Here is a 24,774-nt window from a genome sequence, read left to right as displayed (position 1 = left end):
TCCTTCTTGCTTGGCTTTCTTTGTCAGAAATGTCACAAAAATATCAAATTAGGAATAAACCGAAATCGAACTAAACGAGGCGTGCATTTAGCATGTCTGAATGAAGAACGTACGAGTTGTATAAATTAAAATTGAGGCAGTCCCAGACCACCCCGCTACTGCTACACAACCTGTTAAATAGTGATGGGGTTACACTATGTACACACAAAACAAGAAAAACAAACTGTGTCGCCATCTTTTCCAGCTCCCCAAATGCCTCCCAAAGTCTTCAGTCGATCCACGTGGATTTTTAACAATTGAAGCTCAGAAAGTCTAGAAAAATATGAAGTTCATTCAAATTGATATCTTTATGGATTGTGTGTGTAGTTAGGCACAGTCTTGTTAAAGTTTTCCCAAATGAAAAACAGAAGAAAAAAAACATCAGTATTTGAATTGGAAAACTGAGGAGGAGTTATGGTTTTGAAGAGCTACTGAAGAACTGGAATGTGCTGTATCCAGACTTCACAGTAAAAAGGCAAAAGAGTTGATGTATTGTCTTTCAGGGGGGACTTGGGACAAAAGTGTGGCAGGTCCAGTTGAGAGGGGACATCCATAGAACAGATAGACGATAAAAATGAAGCAGATTGATCTGTGGCGACTCCAGCTGTTTCCAGGACACTTTGGAGGGCCGGTCCACGCTGATATAATTAAATGGGGAAATGTATGTGTGTGTCTGTGGATTTGATAAGGTGAGTCGGTGAGAACAAAGGACATCACCAGGCTTCTGTGTACCGGACATCAACATCTTTCAGGTTGGGCAGTTTGGCCTGCAACACACATGAGCAGTGATTTTAGCAGCAAATCTACACCTCATCTCACCAAAAAACCTAATGTTTTCTTTTCCTCTATATTTATCACCGTAACTCATGTAATGTCAACAGATAGGACTGTGGAATTAATCCCATTTAAATTTACGGCCGCTTGTTCTGCCCCACAAAACATGGAGCAAAGCCTCTTTAACGCAAACGTTAATAATAACAACGTGGCGGTTTCACAGTCAGAATCACTCACCTTGAGGTCTTCATATGTGTCAGCTGTAAGCTTGGTGCTGTTCATGTTCAAACTGCACAGACTTTTCATTGCTGAAACACAAAACCACAGTATTTATATCGACTGAGCGGCCATACGGGATGATAATAATAAGTTGTTTATTTCCTTACAGCTGAGTGACAGTAGGCCAGCATCAGTGACTGGAGTCTCACACAGGTTTAACACTTGGAGACAGGCCAAGTGCTCCGACAACAACCGCAGCCCCGCATCACCAAACTGCAATGGAAGAAACAGAAATGGCTTAAAATAGCATAAAAGAGAATGTAGTTTATAATACATGAGACAAGGGTGGTCCAGCTGAGGGGACATCCACATGTGAACAAAAATGTGTCCATTTCTGCCTAGTTAAAAAAAAAACTACGAGTATAATATCCACATGATATAACACACTGTAATAATCAGTGGTGGAAAGAGAACTGAAAGTGTTCACACTAGTAAACGTGCAGTGGCTAAAATGGCTAAAAGTTTTAGTACAAAGAACTGCTGCCAAAATTAACGTGAGTATTTATAATTAGTTACTTTCCACCTCAGATTAGTAATAACCAATTTAACATCAAATAAAAATAATAGACAAAACTATAATTTCTATAATTATTTCAACTTGTATGACATCAAACATCTTAAGAATCTTCCTTATTGGTAAAGCCTATGTTTAGATGTCTTTATTGATGGGTTTGTAAGAGTGTTGTACCTGAGTGGACCACAGGTTGAGCTGTTTGAGTGAGGGCAGCTTAATGAGCTGCTCGGCACAGGCACTGGTGACATTGGTGAAAGCCAGACTCAAGTTCTCCAAGTTCCCAAAAGACCCTGAGCTCAAAAGACGAGCCAGGTCGGCGTCCTGAAAACAAAACACAAGACCATATAATTGTAGTCTTAATAGTACATCATTACAAATGTGTCTAATATGTGTTTGTACCGTGGACTTGGAGGGCAGAGTCAGGCGAGTGGGGCCTCCTTTTCTTTGCTGACAAAAAGAAGGAAATACACAAGTGAGTGCAGGGTCCTGCTGTAGCTTTTGCAGACAGTAGGTGGTGTAAGTGAGCAACAAACCACATGTTGCTTTTATTATGGCCTGAGAAGGGACTTGAAAGTTTTTCTTGTCCTTTGTAATGTGATGCAACTCCTTTTGTGATTTAGAAGAGCTGTTTTAGTTTAAATATTCTTAGTGAATTTAGGCCAGGCCAGAAAAAGTATGCCCTTCATATATTTTTGGAATAATAGTTGCAAATCTTAAGTAATAGTTCAGCTCATGTCAGCAAAGATTCATCTTATCTGAACCCTGTTTGGTGATTTCTGTTCTTCCAGCTCAGTACATTGGCTACAAGAAAAGTCTGCTGATTTCTTATTCATTGTTGATCTTATATAATCTTCAAGAAACTATGTTCTCTAGATAATCTGATAGAACAGCCCTGATATCAATGCCACAGCTCTTTGTCATTTGTTATCTCGTCTGGACACAAAGTGAACATAATGACCAAACGCTGACAAAAGGACACATCAGTGAACCTCAAAAACCACAAGGCACTAAAACATACAGTTATACGAGTCCATGAGACAAGCCTCTTACAACAAAGACATGTGATACTGTATACTCCAGTGCAAGTAGAAATACATACAGTAATATACTACAAGTTAGAGTAATAAAATGTAATATACTTGTGAAACTATATAAAGTCCCAAAATATGAGTGTTTTTGATGTGGACAATATTGTATTTCGCATTGTATTGTATTAGAATTTTCAATTTACATATTATTTTGCTGTCATCATGGAACTGGTTACCTACGGTGTGTTATAAAACTGTTTAAAGCTGAGAATTTAACTGTTCTCACCCAACTTTCACCTGTACTTAAGACATAATTTAAAAAAAAAAATTGCCAATACACTCATTATTAACAAAAACAACGCAATAGGCTGATGACCTTCATATTCTTTTTCAGTACTGTTTGATAATAGTTTGGTGTTTGCTCTTCTCATCAGGACACAGAATGCAGGAGGATTGGGCTGACAGAACGAGTGAAAGGCGTGGAGGTGCACAGACTACAGATCTGTCCTGTAATCTGTGCTGGGTTTGTGCTGGAATGTGGGGAGTTGGGTTGAGCCTGATCTGAAGTTCGGTGCTTCGAATCCTGCTCTTAACATAAAACATCCTTGGTTGAGCGGTCAGATCCACTGACCGACGGTGGTGCGATTCCTGCTCCCTCAGGTGAGTACTGTGGTTAGTGGTTCCTTGATGTAAAGCACTTGAGTGCTGTATAAATTGCGACGTTGGTAAAGCTGTGTATATTGAAAGTGGCAGTAACTTACCAGTTCTTTGAGCTCCCTCTGCCTGTCACAGAGCTGCTCGTACATGCGCAGGCCGACCTGAGTGCTCTCCAGAGTGGAGATGATCTGCAGTTGTGTATCCTTGTTCTCTATGATGTTGTACTCCAGCATCAGGCACAGAATCTACACACCACAATGTGTTCAAGAATTAACAACTATGGTATATTCAAGTCAAATTACACACAGCACACAACATTTGCAATACATTTTGTTAGAGCAGAGTATTTGCTTGCTAACAGGATAAAGCGTTAAATTATTTGTGCATAAGTACATTTACAAACATGTTATTTAGTCTATATGTTGAATGGTCTTTTTGCTTTACTTGTTGAATATCCCCTGGCACAGTGGTTCCCCCCAGTTTAAAACTGCTCCCCCTGGCAGCCTCATGATTTTGAATCCTGACTTTGACAATTTGCTGCATGTTGTCCCTTCTCTCATCCCCATTTCACACTAAAACTGTCCAGTCTAATAAAGCCTTCGGGCAAAAAAAAATCCTTTTTGAGTTTTTTGCTATTGGAGTTAGTTTTTACTATTTAAGTTTGTTATTCAAGCACTAATAATTACTTTGATGACCTGAGCTTTTGACCAGACAAAGCTCTGGGAAACCCCTTGCAATCTCTTCACCCCATGTTGGGAACAATGGCTGATGCAAAATAAATATATTTTTTGTGAAAAATCCCAGAACTACCTCCACCATAGTCTGGTTCCCTCTGAGGGCCAGCAGCATACAGGGCCCCAGTTTGTTCTCTGCCAGAGACAAAAGAAACTTCTTGGTCTTGTAGCAGGAGCCCATGAGGATATGGACCTAAGTGAGGAGACAAACTTTATGTACATGCACAGTACAAACATAATGTGTCCACATGAAGTGTACGCACCATACTGGCAAAAAGCTCTCCATCGTCATCACAGGCCACGCCCCCAGGACTGTAAAGCTGGAACCAACCGTCTTTACCTGAACGTACGCTCAGCAGGCACGAGTGAACCTGCAAATACAGTCCGGTAAAATGATCTATATACTTAAGATAGTGTTTTGTAAAGTTTTTTAAGGTATAAACTATAACGACAATACAAGATTACAGTGTAGTGTAATATTACACTGTATTATTGTATGTGAAAGGGTATTTTATGTTTTGTTAATTGTATTAGGTATTATTGTATTATGCTTTATTGAATGTTTTATTGGAATTTTATCTAGAATATCCTGTGTTTGTTTGTTTAATCTGTATGTTGTATTTGTATTTTGTGTAAATACATTAGAGACAGTCACCTCTTGTCGAGGGTCTTCCGCAAACCTCTGGATCACATACTTCAGCTCCCTGTTCAGGCACACATTTAGTTTGGGTACAATAGAAGTAAAGACTGAAACGTTTTTAGCATTGATGTGAAAAGGGGAACTTACTTTGTGAACTTGGCATGTGCAAGGGCCCTGGTGAGAGGAAACAAACCACATCAGTACATTTGAGTCTATTGAAAATGTACTATTTATTTCAGTGGCTCAACTTTTTATATATATAGCACATTACACAGACAAGCTCAAAATTGACGTAGTGGAATCATATACTATCTCTTGTGTGCCAAGTTGTTTTTGAATTTGTATATGTTTAATGAAGCATGTCAGGGAGTTCTCTTTGGTGCACAGCTGACTGACGACACATAACAACAGAAGTAAAACAACAGAAGTGGATTCACAGTTTCAGAGGAACAGCTCAGCTCATTATGACAAATGAAAAATACAGCTGCACTATAATATAGCACTTTAAGTTGTGTTATTTGTTACTGGAGAAATGATCCCTGAGCGGATGCTGTCAAGCGGTGTGGTTAAAAACAACACTTGACTCGTGTTCAAAAATCCAAGAAATGTAAAGACGGGTTTATTCTGACAACATGTAATCATTAGATTAGGGATTGGTACCACAAACTTGACATATTTATCGTCCTTTCAACTGTACAATGACATTTTTAAGGTTGCATAATGGCACCACTGACATTACGGATGACTTCGTTTATTTATGGTTACAGTTAAAGCGTTAAACTTTGTACCATTTTAGATTCCAGCCCAGCATTTACAGCATAATAACCATAAACCAGGTTGAAACATCTTCAATCTGACAATTAAACAGAAAATTACACAATTGAATTCTTTAACAGTATTGGCTCTAATTTATACATAGCAGTGTAATGTGAAGATGAAACATAATCTGCTCTCCAGCCCTGAATGTGTGTGTGTGTGTTTGCTCTTGTGTGAAATGACTCATTGAGCTACTGGGGAGTATTGTTGCCGTTCATAATGACGCCCAAAGGCAGCGACCCGGCAACAGTGGCGCAGGTGAGCAGCAGGTGAGCGCAGGGACTGGAGAGGACAACAAGTCAGTCACCAGTCACCGCTAACGAACTCTAGCCCGCACCAGACAGACAATTAGAAGCAGGGCTATGGGCTCCGTGTAGCCAATTACAGTGCTTCCTCTGAGGAGACCGAGCGGCCCCTGGAGCAAATGACCCCCCCTACTGTGGGACATGGTACAGTTCCTCAGTCACGTCAGCATGGGACCACACCAGAACCCCGAGCAATACCCCAGACTCACAAACTGGAATGAGCTAAGGTAGTTTATAATGTTGATTAGGGTTATTTTTAAATGTTGGTGCCTGATATCACAATGATCTCAATAGCTTCAATACATTATTAGGTGTAAACCAGAAAATGCTTTTTATATATTTATTGAGCATAGATTCAGATTAAAAAAGGTCAAAACAAAAATAGGATTTAATACAAGAACAGCACAATAATTTAATGTACACGCACATTTAAATCAGCTTTAAATCACTTTTAACCTCATTATCGTAATGTTGTCAATAACTTGCTTGCATTTCAATTGATTTGTGCAAGTCTGTGAAACCCATTGTCCTGCATTTTATGTTCGAGTGCTCAGAAAAATCCTGCTTTCACCGACCCCCTGTACCCGCCCACCCCTGTATTTAGATGCAATTATTTAAAAAAACAATCACACTGAGGTTCAGTTCTGTAGTAGATTAGTTTCTGCTTCTCCTTAGATGTTTTCTCTGGTTGATGCCAATGCTTTGACCCTTCTCAAACCGACTGACATCAGGATTTGTCTTTCCACATGGCAGTAGGAGGCTCGTACCTACTGTATTTGCTTGGTGGAGTTCAATACTAAGTACATGAAAAGTATAATATTTCCTCTGTAATGTATTTCTAAACTACACCAGGGAAAAATAATGCAAGAATCCTATGTGCATTACTGTTTGAGAAGCACTAAGAGTTGCAGACAGTTTACTCTATCCATCTGTACACATGGCTCTACTAACAAAAGCCTTAAAAGGGTACTGTTACAATGTTTGCAGACAAGTCTTACTCTTTAGGAAAGGGGATGGGCTGCAGCAGGCTTGCCAGAGCTGGTCTCCAGTCATCATAATCGGATCTGAAAGACACATATATCCAGAGTCAAGCACACCGTGTAAAAAAAGGGAGATTCCTTCACAAAAGAAGACAATTGCAGGTGAAACTAGGTATACTGTGACATTAGGCATAGAAGTATCACATTACTGTGAGTTAAATAACAATGGCTTTTACTAACTCCACACATGTCTTGGGGCTTTATAGGCCAAACTGACACCACCACACGACTGATGATCCACTTTCACATTCATTCATTCATGTCTCTTTAACTTATCAGAATCAGAATCAGAAAGGGGTTTATTGCCATTGTCAATGAACAGGATTCAAAAACTAGGTACAACGTACAACAATGAATAATAATGGTAGCAAAATATTTAAGAAAAGGACATGCATAAAATTTTGCATTTACAAGGAAAATAAAATAGACTTGGTCTGAATATACACACAATTTACAGTTGGTCAGAATAGTGCAAAACAATGAGCAGTGCAATGAATGGTTATTGGTTTGAATAACTGTTAAAGTGGCTGGTGTTAAGTGTTCATGAGTCCAACAGCAGAGGGAAAGAAACTGTTCTTGTGGCGGGAGGTTCTGGTCCAGATGGACTGTCGCCTCCTGCCTGAGGGGAGTGGCCTCCTGCCTGAGGGGAGTGGCCTCCTGCCTGAGGGGAGTGGCCTCCTGCCTGAGGGGAGTGGCTCAAATAGTCCGTGTTCAGGGTGATCAGACCTGGTCGTCCCAGAGTCCTGGAGACGTACAGGTCCTGCAGAGATGGAAGTCTGCAGCCGATCACCTTCTCAGCAGAGCACACAATGCGCTGTAGTCTATGTTTGACCCTGGCTGTGGCTCCAGCGTACCACATGGATTATTTACACTTAACCACACACTTAGCTTGATCCGATGATGTCTAACATCAGGGCAAGATCAAACACTAGAACGCTACAAATGCTTATGACAAATAAGGCAGACATAGATTAATTTAAAAAATATCCATTAATTCATTAATTTAACACAAATTAAAGCTGGCTAAGAATGAATAAATTGTTTAATTGATTGCCATTTTCAGTTAATATATTTAGAGTACTGTGCAATATAGTTTCAAACCATTCTGTTGATTATACATTTGCAATAGCATACATGTTTCTGTTAAAGTGGTCGTGAGTAGTTTTGTGGTTGTGTGCTTACAGCATTTTGAGGATGAGGGCGAAGCATCCAAGCACGCGGTCGGCCTGAGCAGGAAGCTGAATGGACAAGGTGTTGACAGCGGGGCTGACCAAGAGACAGTCAATCAGGTTGGGCTCACTGTCACCCCCCGATGGACCCACCTTCCTATTGGCATTGGTGGTGTTGTTGCGCTCCAGCTCCACCAGGATCTCACTGGAGTTGACAACAGAGGGAGGAGGGGAGAGTGGCTGCGAGGTCGGGGGAGGTGTAGGGGAGATGGGGATAGATGGGACAGGGCTGGATGTGCCATTCTGTCCTATCTGTGGAGGGCTGCCCGACAGAGGGGGCGGTGTGGGGGGCTCGGCTCTGAGCAGGCGCAGGGGCATCGGGGGCTTCCTCTCATTCTGCTGCTGACACCCATTACGAATCTCCTTCAGGCTGGGTGAGTTATCTCGACTACAGAGGGAGCACAAAGGTGGACAGAGCAGTTAAACACCATATTACTACTATATGGTTACTTCAAACATGTAAGATTTTCCATAAATGTGATCATACAAAAATATATGTCACACAGAACTCAGTGAAAAAAATGTTTGTATAGAGAAAATCTAAATTATCACTACTTCAACAGAAAATATTTACTTATTTATTTATTTAGTACTATAGTTAATATAGCACAACTGGAACAGTGTGATGCGTTCAGGAGCAGAAGGTGAGGCCACCGCAGCAACCACTGTCAGTGCAAGGAGGTTTTGGAAAATTCACAGTACACATGTTTCTCTAGAGTACAGTACCAGGAAATTAGTCTAATGAGTTTTCAACATAATGCCACATATGTTAAGTCAGATTCTGTGACCTCAAATAAACAAAGCGAATGGCATTACAATCATGTTACATATAGAAAGCCTCATTAACGGGGAAATATGTCAAATAATCTGTTGCATTTTTAACCATGTTACAATGGTTGAGTATGTTATTTGAGTTGTTTGAGTAATCCTAAATTGTGCTGCATTGGAGGCTTGAGTGCTTCGAAATGATCTTTCATTGCGAGCTATAAACATACATTTCTAAACAATAAAACCATGTTGCCTGCTGTATTGTGAGGAGGAAGTACTGTGAAGAGGAAGGGCCTGCAGCAGCAAATCAGTTGTGCCATTTTGAACAGGAAGTGTTCTATTACCAAGCCATTTGAGACGAATATTGCCGTTCATGATAAACAAAATGTACAGTACCAGAAAAAAACATAATGTCTTCTTTAAAGTTACCCTTTTTAAAATTCAATCGAATGTTAATGTATGATTTAAAGCAGTTCAATTATTTGCTGAATTTAGCGTCAATTTACCAGTAGTCTACATGTTTGTCCTGCTCCTGGTCCTTGGGCAGAACTAGTATAGCACCTGATTTAGACCTAGTTAAGATCTAGCGGTAGTTGTACTTAAAAGGCCAAATACTTTCTTCTGTGATACTTGGTGTAAAAAGTTGATAAGTAATTCTGTATTTTCCGGACTCTAAGTCGCACCAAAGTATAAGTCGCACCAGCCAAAGAATGCATAATAGAGAAGAAAAAAAACACATATAAGTTGCACTGGAGTATGAAATGCAGTTGCAAGTGTGAAAATAACAAATAATATCACATATAAGTCGCTCCGGAGTATAAGTATAAGCATATAAGTATAAATATATGTATAAGTCGCACCCCGGCCAAAACTATGACTTATAGTCCGGAAAATACGGTAACTACATTTACTACATAGATAACAGTTGTAGATCACACATGACGCCCATTAAATGAGATCAAGCCTTAACATTAAAGGCTACATGCTATTATTAGACTGACCTGTTGATGAATTCCTCATAACAAGAGTAAATCGCAGCGAGACACACAGCCACCAGGTTTGGCAGGACGCGAGGGTGAGGGCATTGTCCCGTTGGCCCATGCATACTGAAAAAGAAGTGAGATATTGTTGAGCGATCCGGGCTGAATCCCACCACACGTCACCTACATCAGAGCACTGCGGTGTTACCTGCGGACAAACTTTTTGACCACCTCCATCCCGGCATTGAGCTCGTTCAAAGCCAGAATATACTCCTGAGTGAAGAGGCGTAGGCGAGGACACTTCCCAAAATCCTGTTTAAATAAAATTATGAATCAAACATTGGGTAGATTCGATCCAGCTTGCAGAAAGACATATTACAACAATTAGATTCCAATTCTGTCATAATCATTTTCTCAAAAAGGATTAACTCTTTGTTCTCTATCAGTGTACATCATCTTACCATGTTATGCTTAAGAATTCTCTGGACCACAGGAGTGAACACTTCGATCACCACCATAGATCGCGGCCGCTCTCGACAGTGCTGTCAAACAACAAATAACCGACAGTGAGATTTAACCGCGTGCGTTATTACTGAAAGTGAACTCTGCAGTATGGACTCACCTTACAGAAGAACTCGCAGAGGTCGGGAGGCGGGTGGTTGTTCTCCAGCAGAGGAGCAATGGCCTGAGAAAACCAAAAGACTGTATAGTATCTTGAACAATTCATCTTTCCCAATTTGATGACTGTGAAATTTAATTTGCTCTCCTTTTTTGCCTATACTCTGATTCTTTGATTACTTGTTCCTTTTTAATCACTTTGAGATACTAGAATATCAATGAAGATTATACACAGCTTATTATCAAAGTGTTATGTAATATTGTTAATGCTGAACAGATTGAATATTTTACTTACAACAATGATGTTTTCATGATCCTGAGAGCTGAGATTAGAGTTCTGTGGGGAAAAGGAACAAAATAAGATACTTAGTGTTGGCCACCTTTTTCAAATCCACATGAAGAGACAAAGTAGGGTAAACCCAAAAAGCACTCTTTTTTAGTAACTAGGAGGAGTAGCTTCTCTACCTCCCACGGTGAACCAGTATTCATTTCATTGACTAGAATATTTTATCCCATTTTTTGTCCATGTCATACTTTTGCTGACTAAAACAACATTTGAATTAATCACAATGACCAAAACTGCGACTAAAATTACACACATTTTAATGGTCTAAAAGAATAAAGTTTTGTTCACTAACTGATATTTTAGTTGAATAATAATCTTCTTCATGAGAAGAATGAGTAGAGAGAAACTTTTAAATCCCAGAGCCCCAAATCAGAGCATAAACAAACTCAATGACAAACGTTTGATCACAGTGAAAATTGAAATCTATTTTCTGGTTGACAAAACATATTAGTGATTTAGTTGACTAAAACTAGGTTGTATTAAAGAGAATGATTTGCCTAAATCTTGACTCAAGTCAAAAGACTAAGATGAAAACTTTTTTTTTTCATTGACAAAAAATGAGCACTCAAATGTGAACCTCTTAGTGATATTCCTTCATGCTATAATTTTAGGCCATGGCTAAAGAGCGCGGTCAAATAGCCCAGCATTTTCAGGAGCCGCGGCACGAAATAGCCTCGCAGTTTGGGCCGCGCCGCGGCTCTGTAGACACTCCCATAATTTTAAGCTTCCTTGTGTAAATACGAGCTGCAGTGTCATACCTCAGCCAACAGAGTGGAGATGATGTGCAAAGGGGCCTGATGTATGGACTCGTCCTGGAGCGGAGAGGTCAGAGCCATGTCTACCAGCGCCCGGATCTCTTTCAGAACCACGTCCCAGCGGCTCGGGTTGGTCAAAACTTTCCGATATTTGTAAATCTTTTTCTACATGAACACAAGAAGAAAAACTCACTAAAACACAAAAGGTGTGGAAATGGCTGATCTTCAAATAACCAAGATATAAATGAGTACATTTTATTTCCAAACATTAGCCAAGTAAAAAATTAAGAAACTGGTCTACTTCCTTTCAGAGAAAACTAAATAGTTAGGAATTCATGCATTTAATGCAAAATACAAATAATAATCATTTTAAAAAATACCTTCCACTGCAACGAGTGAAACCACTGGTCTCTTAGATAACTGTTAGCAGCCTGTTGAAACAAACACCAGTTAGTGTAAAGCAAGAGCTATAACAGTGATCTGGAGACATCTTTGTCCGTCTGTGAGAGTCAGATCTCTCCTTCACTCTGGAACTCCTCCAGGTTTCTACTTTTTCCCAAGGAGGTTTTTTGTAGTTTTTCCTGGCTGAGAAGGAGAGTGTAAGGACAGAGGACCCTGGGACATCGTCCCTCGCCACCACAGACATTGTCTGACTCCATCGCTACCACAGACATTGTTGATTCATTTCTCACTGTGGCCCTCAGAGGCAACTGTTGTTGTGATTTTGGGCCTTACAAAAATAAATTGAATTGAATTGAATCTTTTAATCATGTTTCTGTGCTAATATGTTGCAGCCATAGTCCAGATCACTGTTAAATAATTACAGTTGAACTCTCACAAGAGCAAAGAGCTTTACCTAAAAAGGTATTAGGCTTGGACTTATGTCAGACTTGAGTCACTATTTTGACGACTTGAGACTAGACAAAATGGACTAAGAATGGACTTGACTTGGACTTGACTTAAGTTACTTGATGATTCTCCTCAAAAAATAAATGTGTTTAGCACTCTATACAGTTGATATTATAAGTACTTTCAGTGCTTGATTTTACTGTAACAAACTGGAACATGTCCCTCCTCACTTCTTTATTTGTGACCTGGACTTGTTTTAAGAAGCACCATTTCCCAAAAAATGATCTGGTAAAAAAAAAAGACTTGAAAGGACTTGAATCATCAGAAAATATAAATTGTGACTAATAAAATATTCTGTATCAAAAATGTTTAAGCCATATTGATACAGCACACTGGGGACAACGGCCTGTATCTATGGAGGATAGATTCACTGTTACCATGGTGACACAATGCGTACATTAGCAAACACAGCCTGACAGGTTTTAGATGATCTGACAAGTCATGAAATACACACAATGTATTTAAACATCACATTTTCAGGAGCCTGTGACCAGCATGTGCGTTCTTGGTCCTGTTTAGGCGTTTCAATGACAAATGTGAGTGTCTTTATTGAAAGCCATCAATACATTTACAAAAGGGCCGTATGTCAGATGGAGCTCACTTTGGCTCTGCTTGAGACTCCTCTGCTGTTGCTTTTGTGACTATTACGCAACATGTTACAGAAAAGTGGCTCATTACAATATATCATAATCGGTCTAGTTATATTTTGTGTTACTAAATCTACTATATTGTGATCAAAAATACTTGTAATTGTAACAAACAGTGTACGTCTCTTTAAAACATGCACACCATATAAAGCAGTAGAAAACGCTGACAGGAAGTGGTCAGGACTAAACCTCAGCTGCGTCTGTAGGCAGATGATCTCACAATGTTACGGTAAAAAGTTCTTTACTTTTTAACTTTAGTCCAGCCATTTATATTTGTCAGGACAATAACCCTGTTTCGATATCAAGAATGGAAGTAATATAGAAGAGAGAGAGAGAGAAAGAGAGCATGATATACAACAACAACAACAACAACAACAACAACAACAACAACAACTATCAACTGTACTGAATAGTATTAATGTTCTTAATTTGTGTGTATAACTGCTTAGTAGAGATTTATTCAATGCATGTCGTTTCTCAGTTAGTTTGCATGTCTGAATTGTCAGTTTTATGTTCAATGGATGCATAACACATCTGATCTTGCTTCATAGATGCATTGCACCTGTAGGTTGAAGTGTGCCAACTGTGTATCCCATGTGGTGTCGGCCCATGTGTAAAGAGAAACAGAGAAAGCAGAGCACAGAGGAACACAGTGTTCTGCTCCTGCTCTCCCCGTCCTGATCAAGTGGACACGCTTTACTAACGCATTATCCTCTGTCAGAGTTTAACTTCTACGTTGTCTGTAGCTGTCTCTTGAGGAAAATTATAATTTGTTCATAGTTTGGGCTGTTTATTATTGAAATGTCTAGTGCAAACTGTGCTCACCTGAAGAAGGACAGTGCCTCCGGGGAAGCTGAGCTGGACACAGTATTTGGGAGCATTGTCCCAGGCCAGTAGCTGCAGATCCTCTATGGAGCTGTACGACAGAGACGTTTCCATGTAACCAGTGGGCTGTGGACACAAGACATAGTACATTACAGCAGGGTTTCACAAATATTTCAAAAATCACTTCTGTTTATTTATGGGTTTAATGTTGTTTAATACATTTTAGGAGCAGCATTTAGTTTTGCATTTTGGGTCAGAGAACATAATTTTGGGTCTTGGTGTGTCAACTATTAAAGACATACAATCAAGATACTATACATGATTAGTGAAATAAGGACGCAAAACAATTTTTTTTAAAAATTTAAAAAAAAAACATTGAGCCATTTTTGCAATAGGTTTAACACAAGTCACAGTCTGCATCTGGATGTCGAGTCACTGTCATGAGCTTAGTACAAGGCAAGTTTGTGCTTTAAATTCTTATAAAGCTCTAAATAGATAAATAAATAATAAAACACGATAGGAATGAAGCAATGCATACAAATCAGCTCAATGTAGTATTTTGTGATACAACATGCATGTATTGCTTACAGTGCAAACTATCCTTATTTCTATGTACATACATACATACATACATACATACATACATACATACATACATACATACATACATACAACACCATTGTGAGGATGCTCATGTAGTCTCCACCACAAGAGACCATGAGACTTCTGACTCAAATGTGACTCAAATGTGACTCAGTAAACACATGTGTCTGAACAACAACAGTCATATTATGATTGTTCTTTTCACAGAACAATCATAATATGTGAAAAGCAAACTGCTCTAATTGCAGGTGGAGGTCCAGGCCATCACATCCTGGGTTCACGAGGTTATCAAAGACAAATATAGAGACACTCTCTCTCACACTATTGTTAGCTAAATGCAACAGTGGTAGTATTAAGACAACAGCTGGGACACTGAGACATTGACATAACACTGTAGCCTCATTTCTGGTTCAAGCAAAATGTAAACAAGTAAGATGATGACAAAGAAATGAAAAGTTGGCTGCCATATTGCACAGGAGGGATATTCAGATACAATGAGTCACACTGAGAGAAGAGGAAGCATTGCAAACTGAGCTTCCTAAGTTAAAACCACATCCACATATATACTAAAATATGTATTCTCTTGTCATTCGAGCTATAGTCCAACATTTTGCATATAAAAAAAGTAAATGGCTTAATGCTCAGTATACATTTTTATATATAAATAAAATAAAATTACAATAACAATTATAACAAAATGTTTTATAAAAATATAAAGAAAAATGGTCTTTTATATATACTTGACTGAATGTTATATACTAAAGCTTAGGGGCCATATATTAAGCAAACTAAGTGGTCATTAGTATGGCAGTTGTTGGCGGTCATTTCCTGCACACAGTTAAAACACTTATTATGATTATGGTAAACAAAAGTATATGTTGCTAATAATCAAATTAACACTATTTAAGATGATTACCGGAAATGGGAATTGGGAAGAAAAGGGGGGAAAAAAAGATTAAGGGCTGTATATGTACATGTAAAATATGGCGGTAGACGAAAAACCTACAAGTACCTACGTTCTAATAAACACTAACCAAGATGTAACCAAGCACTTGTAATTATGCCTTTTACTATAAGTTATTACCGGTAGTTACTATTGATATGTGGTTCCTAAATACGTATTACCAAAACAATGTTAGTGTTTATTTTAACATGTGGCTTTATAGTTCTGTTGTAAAACACTTTAAAACTTCGGGGGAAGGTTGAATTTTTTATCTTCTTATTATTTCAGTATTTATACTGTCTTTAATTTTAATTGCGTAATACCAATTATGTCATACTATATCAATCAACATACTCTGGCAACATGCGTAGTGATATAAGGATGAGGTTCATGACACAAAATAGTTTCAGTACTATATTTGGGACAACTCTAGTACTACGACAAAAAATAATACTGCCAAGAGGAGAAAGCTTTAATGCAACAGTTTAGAAAGCCAACCTAACACTCCCATCTGATCACAACACAGTATGGCACAATAGATTAACAGTTTAATAACAGAAAAGAAGTGTTTTTCTTACAAACCTTCACATTTAGGGGACACTGACTACATACCCTAAATGAGCCCCATTTGTAGTCTGTAACGTTGGAGGAGGAGATCTGCCTGATGTACTGCGCTTGTGTTTGGACTGGAGCGAGGCCGAGCATGATGGAGACAAACATACGGCTCGGGCTTGTGTGATGAGCAGCGCCGTTACCATGGAAACCCCTCCTCCTGCCTCCAGCTCGGTGTGTCTATGTGCTCCTGTGTGTTTGCTGCTGCAGGAGGCTGAAGGAGCTCGTCTCGTCTCCTCATCGCTCTGTCGCCATGGAAACAGGGCAGCCAAGATGTATATTATGTTTTGTTGTGAGCTGCTTTTTTGTTTCCATGGAGCGAACAAAAAACAAAGGGCAAAAAGAAAACGATGAAACTCAAGGGCTGCACAATGTGGCTAATAGTGCCATGACTGCCATGATTGCCAATCTACGCCAAAGTTGGCCATTTCAACCCCCACTAATCAGACACTCACGCACCACATCCATACATGAGCAAGGTGGGTGAGGTGTCTTGCCTACAGATACAACAGTTGCACTAGAACCAGGGCCGTCCCACTGTGGCACCTGATTTTACAAGCAATCTCCCATCCCAGTATTAACCAGGCCCAACACTGCTTAGCTTCTGCGTCCTGACGAGATTGGGGTTTGACAGTGTGGTATGGCCAGTCTGATTCAATTATTGGGTGTGAATGTAAGCACATAATAGAAAATTTGTCCATAAAATATACTGAGTCATTATGATTGTTAAGGCTTATTGTTTGGACTACACAGGCCTTGTACAACAAAAGGAAAAGCTCTGTTGACAGTATAACATCTTACTAAACTCTTGTGATGCCAAATGTCATACTTTACAAACATATAATTAAATATGTCCACAGCATGGCGAAACACAAAAGGACTAGGACTTCTTAATCCTGAGATTCATTTTCAAGATTTTGTGGGTCAGCTACACAACATCTTTAAACTGATCTGCAAATGCTGATTATACATGTATTTCAATCTGCTTTGGAAAAGTAACAATTGGATTCATTTTGGCAACATTCATAAGTGCGTACAAGTTTGTCATGCATTGGTATTTGGTGATGTCAGCCTAGTATTTAATCCACTAATAAATAATGGACCTAAAACATCACTTTCCAAAAAACATGGTACAATGTTTCAGAAACTGAAAGTGTAAGAAGACCATATATAATCGAGCGTATATTTCTCTGGAGTCTCGACCAGTTAAAAGCACAATGCCAAAGAAGCATACAAGTTATTGCATGCTATGGTTTACTGGCTTTTGTCCTTTCTCCTCTGTAGAGAAAGGCCAAGAGCCTCTTGTTGAACATTGTACATCATTAAATTGTGTTTATTACAATAAAAATGCAATGCTAGATCACAAAACATGATCATTTTGGTCTTATTTGGTACTCAGCAAAGTATTATGCAGACATACCAAGGCACTATAGGGAAGTAGGGGATGTCACAATCAGAGTGGGGTAGAGGGTAACGCGTTAGAGTACGGTACTCAAATTACTTTTTTAGAGTAACGACGGACGTAACTTGTTAGTTTTGTGCATCCATGTAATCTAGTACTCCCCAAGTTACTTTTTCAAAAACGTAACACATTAGTTTGGGTTAGGTCTCATCTCCTCACCGCAATCCTAGACCTCGACGTGTTGTGAGTATGCGCACTGCGCAACTAGCGACAGTGAGTCTTGTCCTCAGGCCAAAGAGAAATAAACTTCTGCACTTCTCTCTTTGTTATAACCACTATTTTGCAGCTGAGGAGTAAATATGGGTAACAGCGATAAGGTGAGTTTGATTTAAATAAACTACAGTGCTAAAACAAGCTCTTGCTCATCAACTAATTTTGTTTTAGCAGTGATTTTCATTGCTATTTCTATGGCATTTTATTGTGGTAATCTGTCAAAATAAAAGGTAAATGAAGCTCAGTCAGATGCATTTAATTTGCTTGTTTATTTGATATTTTCATGATTATGTTGGCCCCTTGTGTTGCTTTTGCATCAGTAGTGTTATAAAACAGTAATGGCAGCCTCGTGTTCGGAGAAAGTTCCAAACTAATTTAGGACTCACATCACGTTTCACTTGTTTTGCTGTATGTGAATGAACAACGTGAAGGGAAAGGTTATACAATAATGTTAATTACTGGTATGCAAGAGTACTCTAAAGCGTCACTTTTATAACACAGTAGCACAGTAACGTAACACATTAGTTTTCCAAAGTAACGCTACCCAACACTGGTCACAATATCTTTTGTATTGCAGTTATTGTGAGAAGAAACGTGATCACAATGTGAAAATGATTAATAATTATTGACATAGTGACCAAACACAGTAAAAACCTTAATTTTTTTCACATTCATTGTCTACTACTCAAATAGATTAGCACTCCTTCAGTATGTACAACCATATCTATATCTCTCTGAAAGGAGATATCTATGGCAGTGACTCAGTTCTCTGTCAGAGGAACTGAAGAAGCTACTTGGATGAGTGGCAAAACATCTTTATTCTAAAAACGTTTCTCCAGTGGCTATTTTGATATTTGGTTTGTATAATATACTATACAGACTTTAAAACACATACATTTTCATTTCCATCTGTAACTGGGTATTTGATGAATGGGACAAAACAATCTCAACATTTGTATGGCAAAGCAAAATACCATGTACCCCATTCAAAACCCTACAATCAAAAGAAAAAGGAGATTGGGGTTTACCTTGTCTTAAACATTTTTTTTAAATCTCAGCTCAAATCAGAGCATTGCTGTACTGATGTGACCCAAAGTATAAGGGAATATTTAATGCAATGTGGTACCAGAGGTTCCTGTACAGGCCTTATTGGAAGAGGACAAATGGTTGGGTCAAATGGAGGAAGTTGAAAATTACTATAATCTGTTTATGGCCTGGAAAGATCTAATCTAAACAAACAAACTAAACAAAGATGTTAAAATCTTAACAACAAATTAAGGTTTTTACCAAATCGCCAAGAAAATCAAATGAAAAGCTTTGAAATGTTAATGGAATCCTTTGACTTAGAAAAACAGGACTTTACAAATAAAGATTTATTATAACCAAGAAATTAAACAAGGCAAAACTTAAAACTATTACCCTCTGACTGAATTTGTTTATTAAAGCTCATAGAGCAGTTTATTAAGGAATAATATAAAAACGATATAATTGCATTAATAATTTGAACAGCCATTCTACTAAATATATATTTTTAAAATAAGTGGGCAAGAGAGGGTTCTTTTTGGAGCATACTTTTGGCTGCAAGGTATGATTTTAATCAATAACACACTTAATTAGTAGTACCGTATTTTCCGCACTATAGGGCGCACTGGATTATAAGGGGCACTGTCAATGAATTGTCTATTTTCGATCATTTTTCATGAATAAGGCGCACTGGACTATAAGGCGCATTAAGCAAAACAAAACGTGTATCACACAAAATCGCTTTGAGGTCAGTAAGCACAACCAGAATTAATCCGCACTATAATTTTTGGAGAAAATGAAAGGCTTTTAAGTGTGCCTATAGTGCAAATATGGTCTAGAAGTCACCATATTTCAACCTTGGTAACAAATATATTGAAAAGGTATATTTATTTATTTTCCTTTAAGAAAAACAAAACAAAACAGAAGAGTCCCATTAAGACTTATTTTCTAAGGAAATTCTGGCCAAGAGGCATCAACGATAACATAGTTACAAAATACCAATTAACATTATAAAAAAAGCTCTCTTCCCCAAGAGAGCAATGAGAAAACAGCTCTCATTGTACAATGGCAAATAAATTCCTGAGTAGTCAACTACCAAATTGATCTTCAGTGGGAGCCCTAAAGATCACGATAATCAATTTCACCAAACAATTTTGGACATCCCTGCAATTGGAATGTGTTCCAATACTCAAAGTCACCTAAGAACAGCCCTACAGCCCCGTAGCCTTGAACTCACACTCGAACTGATGGTAACGAACAGAGCAGAGTCCTTTATGTGCCTCTTTTGTGAGAGTGCAGCTTAGGAAGTTCTGTTTGTCCTCTGAGTTTTAGCTTACGTAAACATGATGTAGGTTTGAGCACGTCTGACATGACGGGAACCTGAGGGGAACTTGAGCCACAACACTCAAACAGACGACTATACTGTACATTGCATTGGAGAAAGGTTTCCAAAACACGGGCTTGTTCCAGGGTGTTTTCATGCATACATGTTGACAAAGTAGATTTGATTGTTATGTACAGGATATGAATGAAGTTGAAGTTGCCGTTTTTAAAGCATTGATAATGTTAGTAATGTAATGTCAGAAGTGTTTATTTGGTTTACTCAAGTAAATTACTCAAGAAATATTAGTATAATTTCTTGTTGTCACAATACTCAAATTCCAAATTTGATTGTGATATTAAGGAATAGGCTCCAAATTCAATATCACATTTATAATTAAAGAATAACTAAATAATCATGTGGAGTAAATGTGACTATGATTCATTTAGAAGTTTGGTCTCGCCTCAAGCACCAAAAGTAGACGCCTCCTCACTCCCATCATCAGGACAAGGCACCAGACCTTGCAGGACGGAGCTCACTCCCACAACCCCTCAGGAACTCTGACTCACTACAAAACTTCAAATCACGACTAAAACTCCTCCTGTTTAAACTTGCATTTCTTTGCCTTTTAGTTTTCTTGTCCTTCTATTTTGTTTCTTTTACCACAAACTTCACTCCCCTTAGCGTTGCCGGAGCTGTAACTTAGCATTTGAGGCATGTTCAATAATCCTTTTTTGCGAATTGAGTCATATTTTGATGCCATTAACAACCCTACTTTGAACTCTACATACTCATAATAATGACGCTGGATTCTCAGAAGATCAGCATGTTCCAGTTATACATGCCTCAGTTTAGATAAGCAATTCTTCAACAAATGAAGAACTAAATGATGACAACTCAGAACAGCTTACATTCATAATTCTTCAAAATGAGTCAGTGTGATCCCTCATTCGTTCATGAGTAGTCCAGGCGACTCAAGGTATTCCCAAACAAATCTTACTATAACACAATTATTTTCTAGGCAGTGGAAATATAAATCAATTAACTTTCTGATGACATACGAGCTGTATCTCTACTGTTCATTAGATTGTCATTCATGGTCCGTGCCTTTTTCATAGATGCCTATAGGACACACAATGTACATTCCAGCTGTTAAATCCTATACTGCAGTTTTGACTACATTATAAATATTGCATATGTCAGTGTAGGTAATTCCACATATTCCGCAAGCAATTTGGTTTGTATATAATGTCTGTGTCGTTGAGAGCAGAACAGGTGAAAGGACATCAGCAGTGGTAGTATGTCTAGTATGTCAGTGTGTCTGTGTGTTTTTTCTGTTGACTGACCAAAGTTCATCTGTTCGCCACAAACATGATCGATACAGAGCGCTCACACCTCTGACCACCAGGAAACAGCAAGGGCTCAACTTGAAACCAAGACATAACACCTCGTAGTGGTAATGTGTATTATTCATGTCTTACAATCATAAGGGCAGCATTGAATTCTGTCCATGGGCTTTTTGACACTTCATCCACTTTGTCTACCAATGTGTTTCTCTGACTGTATGATTGGAGGAGGTCTGAGGAGAAGATTATGAGCCATGCTTTCATCAGTCTGCCTCAGGGCAGCTGTGGCTATTGGCTACATTGATATCATAAGTGTGACTGAATGAATTATGCAAGACTTTAACAATAATGCAATACTATCATAATTATGATAATGATAATTTGTACTAAATGTAATAGCAATACATTGAGTGGTAGTTGATGGGTAAAATGTCAATTGTTACTTCAGTCACATACTGTGGTGTAAAATGTACTGCATGTTTTTGTTCAAAACGTCACTCCTGATGTGTGCCAACAAACAGGAACTTCAGGCTCATATTCAGCCATCAGGTATTTTTATGATCATTGTGCTCACAACACACTCCTAACACATGACGTACAGTAAGCAAGCACTAGTAATAGCACCAACAATAGTGGTTTGTGTTAGTGCTATTATACTGATGAAGTGTTTTACAATACATTTGCAACATTTCTGCTGAATTAAATACACACTTTCTAGTTCAGTACATAGTAATATGACAGCCCTGTAGCAGCCTGACAAAGTATGCACACTAACAAGTGTATAACAGATAAAACATACTCCATAGTTGAAGTTGTGGTGGTAAATCTCAATACCTGTCACACAAAGCCTGTCCTGGGACAGGTGCTCTAGTGTTTGGAACAGTGCAGTGTTCTTTTACTCCATCCAGTGTGTAACTGGCCTCTGTCACAGAGTTACCCCCCAATTTATTGTTAAGTGCTGTATTGAGGCTCCTGTCACTTTATGTATAGAGTTTGAAAACATGAGTTAAATCGGCAACACAGTCTTCTTATCACACACAAGTCATCACACACGATTACACAAAAGTCAAAACGTAGTATACTTTCTACATTAATATATGAGAGCTGTTGTAACATTGCTTTAAAAGATGAATTCAATATTGAAAAACTGTTTTGATTTACTGACTTTGTCAGGTGACTTTGATGCTGTTGATAAAACAATAGATCTTATTTAGTGTCAAATGTCATGTTTGTGTTGATCCAAAGGTATTAAGGTATGTCAAATATTGAAGATTTACATCACAGGGTATGTAAAAGCAGTGTTCATGCTATTACATTTAATTACTACTGTACAATCTAATTATTATATTTATCTATTTATTAACAAATACAAAAGTGACCTGGGGCAATGGGAGAGTCTTGACAGCATATAAATCATAAAATCATCTAGACTAATAATAATAATAATGATGGTAATAATCTAAATGATAATAATAATAATTGAACTTGACCCTCTTGTTCCAAAAAAGACCTAAGAGAAGGGAACTCTACAATGGTGTTGTTATCAATCTAATACAATTACTAGAGTGCAATAACCAGAAATCTTTTATGTCTTACAGAAAACGATTTACTAATCTTAAGATGAAGATAAATAATGTAGTCCAAAGTTGGTTCCACTGACTGATGGAATACATTATGGAGGTGATGTTGGCTAAATGTCTCCTTTAACAGCCGAAATAAAATGTAGGTGATCGGCGATAGCAAAAAACATTCACCACCATGTTGGCCAAAAACCTTTAGATGCAGGGTCATCAGGTCAGGTCACTTGAATACACACTGAGGCTAATAGATCACATTTCACGTTTTTCCTATACTAACAATAGATTTAAATACATTGTGATGGATCTAGTCCATGCAAGTCAAACCCTGAACCTACTGCTTGATACAGTGAAGTACTAGGCCTACACACTTGATGCATACAGTGTGAACAGGTCTAATGTAACAACATAATAGAGCAGTATGTTCTTAGGCTTATGACTTATTGCCTTTTTGCCCAGTGCTTTGTCCTTCAAACTTGTTTCACGCCTGATGACATTGCATATTGTGTTATAATAATATTGATATTACACACACGGTGCTGAGTGGAGTCAGAAGAGAGCATCGAGGCCTGAACTCACCGTGGCCGAGCTGAGGCTGCTGTCCGTCAGCGTGAGGTGGTGCGGCTCCCAGCGGCGCAGGAACTTGGAGGAGAGGATCTTGCTGAGGAAGGTGCGCGGGTGTTTGAGCACGCACACCTGGATGTCGCCCTCGTGGAGCAGCTTGTAGCGCATCCCGCCTCCTCCGCAGTGGTGCAGGCTCCTCTTGCACGGCCCCGCGGCCACTTTACTGTTGTTGTTACCCTCGGTCGTGTCCCCCAACAGCGGCTTGTTCTCCTCGCATTGGTAAAACTGGTTATTGTGCAGCTCGCCGCCTCCAACGCCGCCGCTTCCGTTGCTCAGATCCATAGCAAATGTACGACCCAACCGTGTATTATTTCCAAATGTCTTCGAGCCGAGGCGGGCCTAGGCTACATGTATGTGACACACACTGGGGAGGGGGGACCTACCGTCGGCCCAGCCCGCTGTCTGTCCTGTGTCGAGCGCACGTTATCCCCCAAAAACGCGTCAATAATCCACCATTTTCCTCCACGACTGTGTCCCCCGCCTCCTCAGAGCAGCTATTCAATATGTTAGGGCCATGGCCTTATCCCGCCCCTCCGCCGAAGAGGCTCCCGTAATCCGCGACAAAAGGACGGGAGACACGACAGGACGTGAAATGTCTCACAGTGTAATGTCCCGGGCCACTTCGTTCGTGTTCAATCCGACCCTCTCGACGGCATTTCCTTTTTCTTGCCCTGATCTTGCGCCGTGTCTCTAAAGCAGCCAAAGCTCTGTGCGGCTGCGGCGCGCCGGTTGGTCCCCGCTCGTTCATGTGATACCGGACTGACGTCAATGGGGAGGCGAGCGGATGAGCCGTGTGTGCGCTCCGCTGTCTGTGCGCCCGCCTCCGGCCCGCCTCCGGCCCGCCTCCGGCCCGCCTCCGGCCCGCCTCCAGACCTCCTCCAGACCTCCTCCTTACCCTCCCTTACCCCAACACAAGCCCCAACCTCACCGGATTAACCCCGGCGCAGGAAAGGTGGAGGAGCCGTGGATGTATTAGGGGGGAGCGCCTTCAGTGGAAGTGCTGCAGCTGTGCACGTGCCTGTGTGCGCTCACTGCTGCTTAAAGGGGAACTATAAGTGATGGAAAAGCCAAACGCCATGGTAACGCCTTCTGTGGGGTATGTCTGCTCTTTGTGCCAGTCCCAAGCCCATAAAGATTTATGTCAAGA

General features: G+C 39.4%; 1 protein-coding gene across 1 annotated transcript in view; it reads right to left on the bottom strand.

The window, feature by feature from the left end:
• cmip (c-Maf inducing protein) overlaps positions 1–24,366 on the bottom strand; it is a 24,479-nt gene extending 113 nt beyond the window's left edge. The window contains exons 1-21 of the mRNA XM_072435900.1: positions 23,583–24,366; positions 13,904–14,029; positions 11,903–11,953; positions 11,526–11,687; positions 10,717–10,758; positions 10,426–10,488; positions 10,265–10,345; positions 10,012–10,115; positions 9,825–9,929; positions 8,009–8,443; positions 6,785–6,850; positions 4,813–4,839; positions 4,681–4,729; positions 4,289–4,396; positions 4,102–4,218; positions 3,396–3,536; positions 2,006–2,053; positions 1,781–1,927; positions 1,200–1,305; positions 1,051–1,121; positions 1–806 (exon numbers count right to left, since the gene is read on the bottom strand). The exon at positions 1–806 is cut by the window's left edge and continues 113 nt beyond it. Of these exons, the coding sequence (XP_072292001.1) occupies positions 753–806; positions 1,051–1,121; positions 1,200–1,305; positions 1,781–1,927; positions 2,006–2,053; positions 3,396–3,536; positions 4,102–4,218; positions 4,289–4,396; positions 4,681–4,729; positions 4,813–4,839; positions 6,785–6,850; positions 8,009–8,443; positions 9,825–9,929; positions 10,012–10,115; positions 10,265–10,345; positions 10,426–10,488; positions 10,717–10,758; positions 11,526–11,687; positions 11,903–11,953; positions 13,904–14,029; positions 23,583–23,909 (2,430 nt within the window). The 5' untranslated portion in view covers positions 23,910–24,366 and the 3' untranslated portion in view covers positions 1–752. The remainder of the gene's footprint in view (positions 807–1,050; positions 1,122–1,199; positions 1,306–1,780; positions 1,928–2,005; positions 2,054–3,395; positions 3,537–4,101; positions 4,219–4,288; positions 4,397–4,680; positions 4,730–4,812; positions 4,840–6,784; positions 6,851–8,008; positions 8,444–9,824; positions 9,930–10,011; positions 10,116–10,264; positions 10,346–10,425; positions 10,489–10,716; positions 10,759–11,525; positions 11,688–11,902; positions 11,954–13,903; positions 14,030–23,582) is intronic.
• Positions 24,367–24,774: the final 408 nt, after the last annotated feature.

This window comes from Eucyclogobius newberryi, unplaced genomic scaffold (assembly GCF_026437365.1).
Source record: "Eucyclogobius newberryi isolate DKJ021-1_F unplaced genomic scaffold, fEucNew1.0.hap1 SCAF_7, whole genome shotgun sequence".
Taxonomy (NCBI): domain Eukaryota; kingdom Metazoa; phylum Chordata; class Actinopteri; order Gobiiformes; family Gobiidae; genus Eucyclogobius; species Eucyclogobius newberryi.
This window is presented reverse-complemented; position numbering and strand designations above follow the sequence as displayed.